Below are 16253 nucleotides of genomic sequence, written 5' to 3' on the forward strand. Positions count from 1 at the left end.
TTTAATTTTCTGAGGAACCTCCACACTGCTTTCCAGAGCGGCTGCACCAATTTGCATTCCCACCAACAGTGCAAGAGGGTTCCTGTTTCTCCACATCCTCTCCAGCATCTATAGTCTCCTGATTTCTTCATTTTGGCCACTCTGACTGGCGTGAGGTGGTATCTGAGTGTGGTTTTGATTTGTATTTCCCTGATAAGGAGCGACGTTGAACATCTTTTCATGTGCCTGTTGGCCATCCGGATGTCTTCTTTAGAGAAGTGTCTATTCATGTTTTCTGCCCATTTCTTCACTGGGTTATTTGTTTTTCGGGTGTGGAGTTTGATGAGCTCTTTATAGATTTTGGATACTAGCCCTTTGTCCGATGTGTCATTTGCAAATATCTTTTCCCATTCTGTTCGTTGGTTGCCTTTTAGTTTTGTTGGTTGTTTCCTTTGCTGTGCAGAAGCTTTTTATCTTCATAAGGTCCCAGTAATTCACTTTTGCTTTTAATTCCCTTGCCTTTGGGGATGTGTCGAGTAAGAGATTGCTACGGCTGAGGTCAGAGAGGTCTTTTCCTGCTTTCTCCTCTAAGGTTTTGATGGTTTCCTGTCTCACATTCAGGTCCTTTATCCATTTTGAGTTTATTTTTGTGAATGGTGTGAGAAAGTGGTCTAGTTTCAACCTTCTGCATGTTGCTGTCCAGTTCTCCCAGCACCATTTGTTGAAGAGACTGTCTTTTTTCCATTGGATGTTCTTTCCTGCTTTGTCAAAGATGAGTTGGCCATACGTTTGTGGGTCTAGTTCTGGGGTTTCGATTCTATTCCATTGGTCTATGTGTCTGTTTTTGTGCCAATACCATGCTGTCTTGATGATGACAGCTTTGTAGTAGAGGCTAAAGTCTGGGATTGTGATGCCTCCTGCTTTGGTCTTCTTCTTCAAAATTACTTTGGCTATTCGGGGCCTTTTGTGGTTCCATATGAATTTTAGGATTGCTTGTTCTAGTTTCGAGAAGAATGCTGGTGCAATTTTGATAGGGATTGCATTGAATGTGTAGATAGCTTTGGGTAGTATTGACATTTTGACAATATTTATTCTTCCAATCCATGAGCAGGGAATGTCTTTCCATTTCTTTATATCTTCTTCAATTACCTGCATAAGCTTTCTATAGTTTTCAGCATACAGATCTTTTACATCTTTGGTTAGATTTATTCCTAGGTATTTTATGCTTCTTGGTGCAATTGTGAATGGGATCAGTTTCTTCATTTGTCTTTCTGTTGCTTCATTGTTAGTGTATAAGAATGCAACTGATTTCTGCACATTGATTTTGTATCCTGCAACTTTGCTGAATTCATGGATCAGTTCTAGCAGACTTTTGGTGGAGTCTATCGGATTTTCCATGTATAATATCATGTCATCTGCAAAAAGCGAAAGCTTGACTTCATCTTTGCCAATTTTGATGCCTTTGATTTCCTTTTGTTGTCTGATTGCTGATGCTAGAACTTCCAGCACTATATTAAACAGCAGCGGTGACAGTGGGCATCCCTGTCGTGTTCCTAATGCAAAGTCTTTACTCACAGTAAGAGAGAAGGCAAGAAAGAGGTGCTGTTTGGCAACCAGACCTGGATGGATCGTACTTGGCATTTGTGCCTTTGGGCACAAATTTGTGCTCCCCAGCGATATGCAGTGAGTTAGGAAGAATTTAGTGGCAACATTTTATTCTTTGCCTTCCTCTCATCTCAACTATTTCTTGTTGGTTTTTTTTTTTAATTTTTTAAATGTTTATTTAGTTTTGAGAAAGAGAGAGAGAGAGAGAGAGAGAGAGAGAGCGTAAGCAGGGGCGGGACAGAGAGAGAGGGAGGCACAGAATCTGAAGCAGGCTCCAGGCTCTGAGCTGTCAGCACAGGACCCGACGCGGGGCTCAAACCCACAAACCGTGAGATCATGACCTGAGCGGAAGTTGGATGTTTAATTGACTGAGCCACCCAGGCACCCCTTAGCTATTTCTAAAAGAACTGCCCGGGAAGGAGAAGGAGACAGCAGCTGTCAAGAGCGCTCAGATATTTGTGTTTGCTGACACTCCACTGAGAGTCTGTGAATTTCCCACCTGAAGGGACTATCCGGGGACAGATTAGACCAAAACAACCCTGTGGTGTCCACACTGCAAATCAGATTCAATGATGAAAGAAAATATTTTGTGGGGATTTATGTATTTCTGCCTGGAGTAGTAGTTGGAAGATGACCCTTAAATCCCATTCCAACTTGTTTTGTATAAACATTTAATAGCTTTGGGGCACCTGGCTGGCTCAGTCCATAGAACATCCGACTTTTGACCTCAGGGTTGTGAGTTCAAGCCCCACATTGGGCATGGAGCCTACTTAAAAAAATAATAATAAAGATACTTTATTCTTTCATTATGTTCCCTCACCTCCCCCACTTCCAGCTTCTAGTAGAATATGTACTTATGCATGTTTGAATTACAGAATGTGTTAAAGGATAATTTTAAAGGTAAAATCCTGGCTCTCACACAAATATAAAATGAGCATGTGCTGAGATTTTATATGACTGATTAATTAGTGAAGAAACTGGAGGAACACTGCTACAATCAGCTCCAATAAGGATTTGAATAACAGAGATGTACGCTCTTCCCAGAGGGAAGAGTGAGTTTGCATTGCCATGAACAGAATCATTTGGACAGCTATGAACAGGAAACATTTGCGTGACTATCAATTTTCTACGAGTTAACTTCTTTCTCTACCGAATTGTGAAGTGGTTAGTCAGTCAAAGACAAAGTCAAACCCCTTTCGGTCAGATTATTCCTGGAGGCTCCATTTCATTGAAAGAATTTCTAGGAGACCCTGGGTGGCTCAGTCGGTTAAATGTCCAACTCTTGATATTAGCTCAGGTCGTGATCTCATGGTCATGAGATCGAGTCCCATGTCAGGCTGAGCATGAAGCCTGCTTGGGATTTTCTCCCTCCCTCTCTCTCTGCTCCTCCCCCACTCGTGCTCATGCTCTCTCTCAAAATAAATAAATAAACATTTTTTAAAAAAAGAAAAAGAAGGAATGTCCAATAATCTCTACTTCTCCTTCCAGAGTCTTAATTTTTTTTCCTCACCAATCCTAAGATTTCCGAGCTAGAATGGATGTGCAGTCAGAGGTTAGAAAACTATGGCTGATGGGCCAAATCCAGAAATCTGGACAAGACCATCGATTTGTCTATTGTCTATGACTGCTTTCACCTTACAAAGTCAAGGTTGAGTAGTTGGGACAGAGACTGAATGGTCCACAAAGCCTAGAATATTTACTTCCAGCTCTTCACAGAAAACTTTGTTGACCCCTGCCCTGGGCCATCTAATTGTTTTTTAAATAGCATGAATTCAGGAACACACAATCTTGATTTTCCAGGGTACTTTTGATTTTATTTACTGGGTCCCCTATCTTCAAGTTATTGTATCCAGGTCACTTTTATCTCTCCCACCAAGAAAATCCATATAAGGATTCCCACTGATTTTGGCTTGGCCAGTGTCAGACATCTATTTAGGGGCTAAGATTAGAACCTATGTTCGTCTCTTGCTCTTTCTACTACAAAGCTGCTGGGCTCAGCAGACAATGAAATTGATAAAGCAAATGGATAAGTCTAGAACATCAAGTAAAAACAATATGTAATAACCAGTTAGGGATTTTTTAAAAAATGATAACCATATATGAGCATTAAAAATGCCTTAATGAGGGGCACCTGGGTAGTTCAGTTGGTTAAGCATCCAAGTTCTGCTCAGGTCACGATCTCACAGTTTGTGAGTTCGAGTCCTACGTCAGGCTCTGTACTGACAGCTCAGAGCCCAGAGCCTGCTTCAGATTCTGTGTCTCCTTCTCTCTCTGCCTCTCCCCTGATCATGCTCTTTCTCTCTGTCTCAAAAATAAATAAACATTAAAAAATAAGATTATAAAAAAATGATATAATGAATTTTAATCTTATAATTTCTCCCCAGTTCAACAATGTGGAATTCACAGTAAACAAGCTTGCTACCCACTGGCATTTGGGGTCCCTGCTGCTCTCATGGCTGTAGCTCTGAGTAAGTAGAAATCAGTTGAATTAGTACAATCCTATAATCAGGTCAGACCCTCACATTAATTATTGTGACCAATTTTTTGAAACTTCATGGAATAAATTGTAATAATAATTCCCATGCTCTGAACATTCCAACAAAGTAGAGTTGGCATATTACTTCAGAGGAAATAAGATCAAAAAAGAGTTTACAGGAAATGGGATCAACTGAGTTGGGCTCGGAAAAGTTTGACACTATTTAGGCAGATTTAAGGAGAAAAGTGACAGAATCTATTAGACTAGATGACCCCATGACCGAACGCTTTTGCTCTTATCAGCGTGTGCTCGTCTCCAGCTTGCCTCAAGACCCGGCAGCCTGGTCCAGTTAGCGTTTAAATACTTCCAGTGAACATCCAGATTTCCATAATACATCATCTCGAAATGGTTCTACCAGAGTATCTTCCCGTTGGGAGGAATATATGTGTCTATTAGATACATTCATTCACACATTAGTTCTTGGCACTGGCTTTTTAGGAAGTGTGGACAGTTTTCGCCCTAGGATAGTCTACATTGAAAGATGGCAGGTGTCTTCGTTTCCTGGGACTACCGTGACCAAACACTACAGACTGGGTGGCTTCATTAGAAATTTATTTATCATCTCACAGCTCTGGAGGTGGGGAATCCAAAATCAACATGGCGAGAGGGCCCTGCTCCCTCTGAAGTTACTGAGAGGGATCTCTTCCAGGCCTCTCTTCTGCCTCTGGTAGTTCCCTGGCCTGATGCAGCACAATGCCAATGTGCCTGTGGCCTTCCCCTGTGTGCACATCTGTGTCCAAATTTGCGCTTTTTTGTAAGGCCACCAGTCATATTGGAGTAGGAGCCCCCTGAATGACCTCATCTTAACTCGATCTTCTGCAAAGGCTGTATTTCCAAATGAGGTCACATTCTGAGGTCCTGGGGGTAAGGACTTCAGCATCTTCTGGGGGCGGGGGGTGGTGGGGTTCGGGGACACGATTCAACCTGTAACGGTAGTACAAGCAGGAAACAGAGCCCAATACGCATCTCAGGCCTTTGCAGCTTCCCACTCAAATGAGAAAGTGCTGGCACTATTACTTCCTCTGACTTTTTTTCAGTTCTTCATAGTGTCAGTTATGCCCCCTCTTAACCCTGTTTGTTCAGCTTGTAGCAAATTAGCTTCACCCTTACATCCAAGCCAGAATTCCGTATTTTCCCTTTTTTTCTGTGTCCATTTCCTTCCATAATTGTTTAAATACTGCCACACTCCCCTAAAAACCCCATATATACCTACTCCTCTCCGATTCTGCGTAAGGAGATAAAAAAAGGATCTTAAAAGCTGTTGTTCAAGGCCAGACGCTGTAGTCAGTTGGCATTAGGTAAATTGTCATTTAGTTTGCATGGGTCATTCTTACAACATACAATGTTTCTCGAATGGAAGAATTGAGAATAGGCCAAATTCTATGCATCAATGCTGTCTCTTGAAGTTTCTTTCAGCAGCAATCTTGTGCTTGAATTAGGCTTAAGTAATCAGAAGCTTAAAGATTAAAATATTTGTTGGCAAAACAGAGTAGACTCCATCTATGAGTATCTCTGCCATCTCTGTCTGGATTAAGGAAGATTGGCATCGGGTGAGGATTCAAGTATATTTCTCTTTATTCAACCATAAAGAACACCTATAACACAGGCACATACTTGGACATATGCTTTAAGAGGTAGCACTTCTCAAAATCTCACGCCCTCTTAAATTGAGGAAATTAAGTGGCATTCCACCAACCAATCAGTGCTTTTAAATGATTAAACTGTGGTATTGGACAATCAGAAATCCTCATACGGTACTGGGTTTCCAGAGTCTCCTGAAGGAATGCTTTTTCTATTTTTACAATATGCCTTTTCTAGGAAGATCCATGGAAGAATTGCCTTATTGTAAAAGTGCTTTAACCTTGTAAAACTGTAGCCGCAGATGCAAAAATTCACCACTGTTTTTCTGTACCGTGACCACGGAATGAACTCTGCCACACATGATTAAGTAAGGTTTTAACAAACTAGTTTCTTCCTTTTTCTGAAGATTTATTAAAAAAGAAGAAACTCTTCTGCCATTGCAATCAAAAAATTAAAGCTATTTTTTGTCTTTATAGAATTATGCGCTGATCTGTTACGTGAAAGCACTTATTCCTTTGTCTCCCTATGCTTAAGAATAAACCTTGCACTTAAATAGCCGTATGGAGCATCTGTGAGCCACCCCAAAAAGTGGGAAGTGGACAGTAATAGGCTCCAATGTTGGTATATGACAGCACAAATATACCACCGCTCAAAGCTTCTGTGATTGTTAGGATCAAAAGCACTTTCCAAACTGGGACATAGGAAGGCAAGCCCATTCTGTGAGTAATCCCAGTATTTCCAAAACAAGGTTGTAACTCAAATAAAAGCACATCTTCTAGGTCACAGGTAGTTCTGTCAAACGCCTTGTTAACGTCTTCTTTTGCCTTCCCAGTTGTGTTCGTCATTGGCAGTGGGATGTACAAGAAGTTTCAGCCCCAGGGTAATGTCATGGCTAAAGTTGTCAAGTGCATTGGTGTAAGTATTTCAGTAGCTTTCTCTGTCAGTGATATATAGTCACCCCAGAACCTTCTACCTCCTTCAAATTAAAATGCAATGAAGCATTGACTTTTCTTTATTTTTTTAAGTTTATTTATTTATTTTGAGAGAGAGAGAGAGAGAGAGAGAAAGAGAGAGAGAGAGAGAGAGAGAGAGCATGAGTGGGGAGGGGCAGAGAGAGGGAAAGTGAGCTTCCCAAGCAGGCTCCTCACTGTCAGTACAGACCCTGACGCGGGGCTCAAACTCACGAACTGTGAGGTCATGACCTGAGCCAATACCAAGAGTCAGACACTTAGCCGACTGAGCCACCCAGGTACCCCAACATTGACTTCTCTTTAAACATTTTCTTAATGTTCTTAACTATTTTGGTAATTAAAGTTTCTTATAAAACTGACCAAATGGAAAAGGACACAAACTGAACTCAAAAAGGGAGAGATAGAAATGGCTCTTGAACTTTCGAATTAGATTGGTAGTCAAAGAAAGGCAAAGCAGAGTGACTGTTCAGCTATCACGCTGGCTAACCATGGCTGATGCGGGTCGGGAAGAGTGAAACGGAAGTGGAGAGGCGAGGTTTGATGCTGCATCTCAAGGGTCTGGAGTGTCAGTAATGCTACTTTCAGAATTAAGACTAAGAAAATCATTTTTTAAAATGAACACACAAAATGAACACAGATTCAAGTAGAAGATTATCAATGTAATATTTATAACAGCAAAATTTTATAACACAAAATTGCAGGAGAACAGTGCTTAACTTCTAGTAGATGTAGCCATGCTATGCAGCCATCGGAAGTCTTGTTTCCAAAGACAATTCGGTGACAGGAACATGCAGAATATGGTTTCTTCCATGTGCATCAACGTGATGTAATGCATACAGGCACATTTAAAGGTAGGAAAGGGGTGCCTGGGTGTCTCAGTCGGCTAAGCATCTGAATTCAGATCAGGTCATAATCTCAAGGCTCATGAGTTTGAGCCCCACATCAGGCTCCGTGCTGACAGCTCAGAGCCTAGAGCCTGCTTCAGATTCTGTGTCTCCTTCTCTTTCTGCCCCTTCCCCACTAGCATTCTGTCTCTCTCTCAAAAATAAACATTAAAAATTTTTTAATAATAATAAATTAATTTAAAAAAAATAAAGGCAGGAAATAAATGTTATTGTCGATCTATGCCGTCCAGCATGATAGCCACTAGCCTCATGTGGCTCTCAAACATTTGAAATGTGTCGTGTGCAACTGGGAACAGAATTTTAAATTAGATTTCATTCAAATTAATTTAAATTACACAATTTCCTATATATTGCTATATTATATTGTGAGTTCTCACTTTTTTTTTAATGTTTATTTTTGAAGAGTGCAAGTGGGGTAGGGGCAGAGAGAGAGGGAGACACAGAATCCGAAGCAGACTCCAGGCTCTGAGCTGTCAGCACAGAGCCTGACGCGGGGCTCGAACCCATGGACCGTGAGATCATGACCTGAGCCGAAGTTGGACGCTTAACCGACTGAGCCACCCAGGTGCTCCTTCACTCTTAAATTTTAATGGGACACCTGGCTGGCTCAGTCTGTGTAGCATGCGACTCTTGGACTCAGGGTTGTAAGTTTGAGCCCCATGTTGGGTGTATTACTTAAAAAAAAATTTTTTTTTAATTTATTTTATTATTATTACTTTCACTCTTACACTTTAAAACTGTTATTCACTTCAGTGAGTGGAAAACTTTTAAGTATATTTGGAACAACTTAGGTATATAAATTTAGTTTTTCAAACATAAATTTATGAAAAGTAAATACAAATCAAATAGTTCTGATAAAAATTGATCATGTTCTGTAAGTATAAAATATGCCCTGGGTTTTGAAGACTTGGTATGAAAAAAGAAATATAGAAATTCTCATCGATTGTAATATTTAATATTATTGATTTATTATTAATAATTGTTTAAATAATTATTGATTTAATATTAATGTTATTCTTATTACATATTAAGATCATATGTAAGATCATTTGGATTTATTGGATTAAATAATATATAACATATTTAAAATGAATTTTACCTGTTTCCCTGTTACTTTTTTTTTTACATTTATATATATCTTTTTTATTTTAATTCTAGTACAGTTAACATAGTGTTATATTAGTTTCAGGTGTATCCCTGTTACTTTTTTTCAAATTTTTATTTAAATTCTAGTTAGTTAACATATAGTGCAATTTGGGTTTCCACAATAGGATTTGGTGACTCGTAACTTACATACAACACCCAGTGCTCATCACAATACCCTTACTACCCATTACCATTTAGCCCATCCCCCTGCCCACCTCCCCTCCAACAACCCTCAGTTTGTTCTCTATCTTTAGGAGTCTCTCCAGGGGCGCCTGGGTGGCTCAGTCGGTTAAGTGTGTGACTTCAGCTCAGGTCATGATCTCAGGGTTTATAAGTTCGAGCCCCGCATCAGACTCTGTGATGACAGCTCAGAACCTGGAGCTTGCCTCGGATTCTGTGTCTCCCTCTGTCTCTGCCCCTCCCCTACTCATGCTCTGTCTCTCTCTGTCTCAAAAATAAATAAACATTAAAGAAAATTAAAAATAAAGAGTCTCTCCTGGTTTGTTTCCCTCTCCCTCCCCCCATATGTTCATCTGTTTTGTTCTTAAATTCCACAGATGAGCGAAATCATATGGTGTTTGTCTTTCTCTGATTGACTTAGATCCCTGTTACTTTGTACTATGGCCAGCCGAAAACCGAAATCACAAATGGCATACATTATATTTCTCTTGAATGCTCCTCTCTAGAGGGCACAGAGAGTAAAGTAGTAAGAATATGACTTTGTTTACCCCACTCAAAGGCTCATAGTTAGAAAGAGATTAGGAATAAATGCAGGTTCTTTTAGCATCATCATTACACAAGTTTATACGATATATACGTTGCTTCTCTCACAAACACAGCTTTCCATTAAGGGCAGTTGTATTGAAATGTGTTTCCCTCATAAAGTAATCGGTTCTGTTTTGAAATGTGATTTTTCTTCCTTCCTTCAGTTTGCCCTCAAAAATAGGTTTAAGCATCGGAGTAAGGAGTTTCCCAAGAGGGAGCACTGGCTGGACTGGGCTAAAGAGAAATATGATGTGAGTGACCGTTATCGCTGCAGTTTTCTTGGGGTCTTCCTCCAGCACGGGGACAGCCACAGTGGCGGTTCGTATGATTAAGGCCACGTGGACAAAATTATCAGTTGTATCCTTGTAAACCTGACTAGTGTTTTGAACAAGACTATGCAAGAATGTGTGTTAATGTTGAGAAGAACTTGATAAACGGTGGGTATAGCTGGAAACAACATTATCTTTTCATAGGTTTTCATTTGGTAGAATCGGTTATTAATTATGCGTGATTGTGGTCACGTAACCAGTGTGAAAACAGAAGAATCAGTGAACAGTGGTGGTGGGATTACATTTATTGGAATTACATTTAAATTCTAGTACTATGCCTTTTATTTATTTATTTATTTATTTATTTTATAGTTTATTTTTATTTATTTTGAGAGAGAGAGAGAGAGAGAGAGAGAGAGAGCAAGCGGGGGAGGGGCACAGAGAGAGGAAGACAGAATCCCAAGCAGGCTCCATGCTGTCAGCGCATGGATGCGGGGCTCGAACTCACAAACTGTGAGATCATGACCTGAGCTGAAGTCTAGTTGGACGCTTATCCGACTGAGCCACCCAGGTGCCCCTAGTAAGATGCCTTTTAAACTGACATTCGCACTCATTTTAAATAGCTGAGGAATTCTGGGTTTTCTAAAAAAATTTGAGGGAGGATTCTTTGGAACAATTAGTCACCTCCCCGCTTGTCTCTGGTTGCACGTGTCTATACTGAAACAACACTGCTGACAGCTGTGAATGACACTGATTCATCCTTCCCCATTTCATCCACAGGAGAGGCTCATCTCTCAAATTAAGATGGTTACGAGGGTGATGTTCCTGTATATCCCGCTCCCAATGTTCTGGGCCTTGTTTGACCAGCAGGTAATGTAAAGCTGTGTGTGTTTCTTTACATCTTTATTTAGCAAAATTCCTTGGGCACTACCACGGACGGGGCAGTACTTAGTATTTAGCTTCTAAAAACGTTTTCTTCCAGTTTCTTTTTTATACTTTGTTTATTTACTAAGTGTTAGATCACACTGAGTTTCTTTAAAAAAAAAACAACAACACAACTCGAGATGGTTCTATCCACATTTCTGTTGCAAAACAATGAAGAAAATCAGGTGTGGTCAGCTTACAGAGCCTTGGGAAAGACTTGATCAAAGTATCTAGGACTCTTACCAGTTAAACCAAGAATAAAGAGCTTTTCTGCTGATACAGTGTGCTCAGAGGATGTACAGTATTGCCTTTTATGGGATCCACAGAACATTTAAGCTGAAAAAGGCCTTGATACCTTCTGCTCTAAAATGGAATGCTTGAGCTAGAAGTACCATCCAAGGATGTGAAATGACTACCTAAGTCATTCCGACCAGAGCAAGGAACTCAAACCCAGATCAGTGCCTTGTCACCCTCCTCTTGCTCCCGCAACCGGAAGACATGTGCCTAGGAAGTTTTCAGATTTGGGTTAAACAACTCAATGTGTGAATACTCGGTTGCCAGAGTAATAAGATAGTGTTTCTTCTAGAAACTGCAGCTTTAAAAAAAATTATAAACGCATGTCCTTTTATTGTACAGGAAGGGTTATTAGAAGGACAGAACAACTCTTGGAAAAAATTTGAGTGAACACATTAATCTCCTTTATTGTAAGGAGATTTACAACTCCTAAGTTGTAAATATGGGATTTAGACCAGCATCTTAAGCACAGGGAAGCAGTTTTGCATGTTGAATAGGAACCAGCTGAATAGGAATCAGATTTGCTCTAGAAGTACACTCATCACCTTCTAGCTGTATGACTGGGGCGGGGGGCGGATTCTGTAATGCTCCTGGAAGGGTAATCGCCCATGGCAAGGCTGTGCGGATCAAATTAGAGACCGTGCATAAAGTGATCCATGCCTGACATCTCTTAAGAGCTCAAGCAGTGGTGTACTTCTTGACTTTCCATAATGCCTTCTAAATGGAGTTGACAGATTGAAAACTTTGTGTTCAGTCCTCCATGGAAATAATCACATGTACCTGTATACAGTCCTGAATCCTCTTTATATAAAATAAGTTGAATGTAACTAGGCTGCAGGGTTAAATCCATCACTCTTTTTAAAAATGTTTATTTATTTATTTTGATGGGGGGGCGGGAAGGGGAAGGGGCAGAGAGAGAGAGAGGGAGAGAGAGAATCCCAAGCAGGCTCTGCGCCATCAGCATGGAGCCCAATGTGGGGCTCGATAACACAAACCATGAGATCATGACCTGAGCCAAAATCAAGAGTTGGATCCCTAACCAACTGAGCCACCCAGGCGCCCCTGAACCATCACTCTGTTGATGGATTTCTACTTCAGGACAGCCTAGACTGTCAAACACAGCTCTTAACAATAATGATGTTCTTGGAGTGCCTGGTGGCTCAGTCAGTTAAGTGTCCCACTCTTGGTTTCTGCTCAGGACATGATATTGTGGTTCGTGGAATTGAGCCCCACATTGGGCTCTGCACTGACAATGCAGAGCTCGCTTGGGGTTCTCTCTCTCTCTCTCTCTCTCTCTCTCTCCCCCTCACCCACTCATGCTCGCTTTCCCTCTATCTCCCAAAATAAATAAATAAACTTAAAAAAAAAGATGTTCTTGAAACTGTGATGCCAGTGAATGTAGAATATCTTACGTGTACGTAGCTGCCTCCACCTTATAAGGTGATGCCATGCTTTCCAACAGGCCCCAGCCTGTGTCTTTATATTTCCTAAGGATGGCTGTCTCTCAGAAGAGCGCTTTCTAGATTCTTCCCTGGGGTTGAGAACTATATGTTGTGTTAACCTGTGCAGCAGAAATGCAAGTTGTTTGGTTTTACCCAGCGTGACAATGGAGCTGGAAGATAAACTTGAGGTTTAAATCCCATAACATTTAAATCCCACAACATTTCAGACCTCCTTCCTGCTCTGGAAGAGATGCAACATTGACTCGTAAAACGTTTAAAACTCATGTTCCCAAATGATGCAGTGAACGTATTCATTTTTAGGGCTCCAGGTGGACGCTGCAAGCCACAGCTATGAGTGGGAAAATTGTAAGTTCGGGACGTCCAGCTATTCTCCCTCCCCTGGTCACCGCTCCTCTGTTTTAGTCCCTTCACCCTCTTTCCCTTCCCTGTCACGACATTCTTCATCCTCCCCAACTGATCACCTCTGGGAACTGATCAGTGAGAATCTCCCCCCGCTCTTTTCAGGGACTTCTTGAAATTCAGCCGGACCAGATGCAGGTAGGAGAAGATGTTTAAGTTGCTTTCTGAGATCAAAGTACCTTTGAGACAACAGCTAACGGTTCCTCTCCACTCCACCCACAGACCGTGAACGCCATCTTGATCGTCATCATGGTCCCCATAGTGGATGCCGTGATATATCCTCTGATTGCAAAATGTGGCTTCAATTTCACGTAGGTTCTCGGCAGGTTGGGGGTGGGGGTGAGGCCCTGTCAGTCCCAGGGCTTTGCAAATAGACCGCACTCCATCAGCTGGAAAGAATGTCTCCCCTCCCAGCACACCACCTATATGATGGGGTTTTTAAAGAGTTATATTTGGGGGCGCCTGGGTGGCGCAGTCGGTTAAGCGTCCGACTTCAGCCAGGTCACGATCTCACAGTCCGTGGGTTCGAGCCCCGCGTCAGGCTCTGGGCTGATGGCTCGGAGCCTGGAGCCTGTTTCCGATTCTGTGTCTCCCTCTCTCTCTGCCCCTCCCCCGTTCATGCTCTGTCTCTCTCTGTCCCAAAAATAAATAAAATAAAATAAAATAAAAAAAAAAAGAGTTATATTTGAATGAGAGGTCTCTGTGCTGATGTTTCTGGAAATTTGCCCTTAACATAAAAGTGCTGTAAAAGGCAGCCTGAAAAGCTTCTAGTTAAAGCTTTCATGTATGTAGATGATAGAAATGTTAACTGTCATCCAATGTATCGCCTAAGCCACAGTTTCTAGAAATTAAATGTGAAAATGCAAATAAGCTGCATTATATATATCCTTCCTCATCTCAATCAGAAATAAGAGAGGAAGAGATACTTTCGAACAGTATTTCACAGGGAAGTTAGTTTTGTTTGGGTGGATGGCGGGAAAAGAATGTTATCATTAGCTCGCTTGTGTCTGAGGCTGGTTGAGAGTCACTCTTACTTACGTCTCAGCTCTTTGAAGAAGATGACAGTTGGAATGTTCCTGGCTTCCATGGCTTTCGTGGTGGCGGCAATTGTGCAAGTGGAAATTGATGTGAGTTGCCCTCTGGTCCCCCAGTGGCTTTTCCTGCGGGTCAGGTGGAACGTTCGGAAGGCTTCTTTCTCCGGGGCTGTGGGGATCAGGGGAGGCCAGGGTCTCTGCCGACAGACTGTCCTGGAGCCAGAGACAATGTGGATGTGTTGCAGGGGCAAAATGGTCCTTTTCGGGCAGTGCGCACTACAGGTTCTCGTCACTGTGAAGGGGGCAGCCTGCAGTAGAGTCAGATGGGTGTGCTTCGCTTGAGAAGTATGCATGGCGGTGACATGGGGGGTTTCCACTGACACGGTTTATGTAAGGGGAGCGGGAGTTCATGGAACTTGTTTTTCGCAATCTGAACTCCTAGGAAGTCTGGTTAGAAGTTCATCACTCAACAAACAAGAAGCACTTTGAAAATATGTGAATTGTCTTTGGGAAGACGCCTCTGTAATCTCAAGTTTCTAGTGATGTTAGTCCCCACTCCAGTCCACACTCAGTCTGTTGGACCCACAGGGGCACTAAACCAGGTTTCTAGTGCTGTTAGTTTGAGACCAGGCCCCGGAAACGGGCGTTACGTAGTGTGTAAAACAGGAGGTAAACACTCCCCTCCCACCTCTCTCCCCTCCTCCTTTCTCTGTCTCGGTCTGTCTCCTCCCCTCTGTCTCTGTGTGTGTGTCTCTTTCTGTCTGTCTCTCTCTGTTTCTGTCTTTATCTCTCCCTCCCTCCCTCATTCTCTCTTTTTAAATTTTTTTAAAATTTGGAATTGTGATAAAACATACATTAAAAAATTCACCATCTTAACCATTTCTAAGTATACAGTCCAGTCCTGTTAAATACATTCACAGCATCGTGCAATCAATCTCCAGAATGCTTTTCATCTTGCAACACTAAAGCTCTGTGCCCATTAAAAACAGCTCCCCATCTCCCCTCCCCCAGCCCCTGGCAACCACCATCCCACTTACTGTCTCTATGAGTTCGTGCACTCTTGGTACCTCATCTAAGTGGATTCATACACCAAGTGTTCTTTGCTGGGTGGCTTGTTTCACCAAGCATAATGTCCCCAAGCTTCTTCCATGCGGTAGCAGGTGTCAGAATCTCCTTCTTTGGTAAAGTGGAATCATAGTCCACTGTTGGATGAACCACGTTTTGTTTATCCATTCGTCCGTCAGTGGACATTTGCACTGCTTTCATGTTTTGGCTACCGTGCGTCGTGTTCCTGTGAACGTGCATGTACTCACTTGCTCTGGAACATAGCTAGCTTTGTGCAAAATGAACTGTGGGACTAGTGTAGGCTTCTAGACTAGAATAGAAAGGATTGCTCCAGGGACGCCAGGATTTGAGAGAGAGCACTACAGGGAAAAGGCAGAAGCCCTGAAGGAACGTGTGGAGGCAGGAGGGCATAGGATACCTACGGAAGGATGTCGAGAGCACTGTCAGGGCTGTGGTCCAGGCTCCCAAAGTTAGAGGGGATGATCGTGGCCTCCAGGAGAGTAGATCTCACGTGTCACAACAAGATAAACATTCACTTGGGCTGTGGTTACTCTGACCTCCTCAGATAGCAGGCTTCATAACCTGGTATCCTTTGACTTGGAGGTGGCTAGGTAAGACCCAGAGCAGCCTCTTTGTGATTTCTTCCATGTTTTGTACAAGCATCATTTTCTGTGGGTGCCATGAGGTGAACAACTGAAGACTTCACAGGGGAGTTTGGTATCTCAGCCGGTGCGGCTTTCTGTGCTGTAGCAGGGGTGGGGGTGGGGGGATGGTGACTGTTGTGCTAGGGCAAGCTTATCTTCAATATGCATGGAGACATCGCTGCTAATCTTCTTTTATTTTGCTCAGAAAACTCTTCCAGTCTTCCCCAAACAAAACGAAGTCCAGATTAAAGTACTGAATATAGGAAATGATAACATGACTGTATATTTTCCTGGAAGCACGGTGACACTTGACCAAATGTCCCAGGTAAGTAGAAGGGAATTCAACTTCCTTTTTTATCTTCTGACCTGAATTATAATAGGATTTGAAGAAACTGATCTTCTTGACCCTTATGTAATTCCTACAACAAGTCCAGAAGTGAAATGTCTTGTTATCTTGGTCTCATTTTGGCCTCACTCCAGACCAGTGTGCCTCAAACTTTAATGTACATGTGAATCACCTGGGGAGCTTATGAAATGCAGAGTCTTAATTAGTAAGTCTGAAATGCTGCATTTTTAACATGCTCTCTCGTGCATGGATCCACATTTTAAACAGCAAGGATCTGGCAATGGTTCTCTACTAGGGGCTATTTTGCCCCCAAAGGGGACATTTGGT

The 16253-nt window shown here is 42.0% G+C and overlaps 1 protein-coding gene across 1 annotated transcript in view; it reads left to right on the forward strand.

The window, feature by feature from the left end:
* Positions 1-16253, forward strand: part of SLC15A1 (solute carrier family 15 member 1) — a 59381-nt gene that overhangs the window by 27581 nt on the left and 15547 nt on the right. The window contains exons 8-16 of the mRNA XM_078432343.2: positions 3969-4052; positions 6534-6616; positions 9653-9739; positions 10538-10627; positions 12739-12783; positions 12943-12975; positions 13060-13148; positions 13883-13964; positions 15786-15905. Coding sequence (XP_078288469.1) covers positions 3969-4052; positions 6534-6616; positions 9653-9739; positions 10538-10627; positions 12739-12783; positions 12943-12975; positions 13060-13148; positions 13883-13964; positions 15786-15905 — 713 coding nt within the window. The remainder of the gene's footprint in view (positions 1-3968; positions 4053-6533; positions 6617-9652; positions 9740-10537; positions 10628-12738; positions 12784-12942; positions 12976-13059; positions 13149-13882; positions 13965-15785; positions 15906-16253) is intronic.

The sequence above is a fragment of the Panthera onca genome, chromosome A1 (assembly GCF_046562875.1).
Source record: "Panthera onca isolate mPanOnc1 chromosome A1, mPanOnc1 haplotype 2, whole genome shotgun sequence".
NCBI classification, from domain to species: domain Eukaryota; kingdom Metazoa; phylum Chordata; class Mammalia; order Carnivora; family Felidae; genus Panthera; species Panthera onca.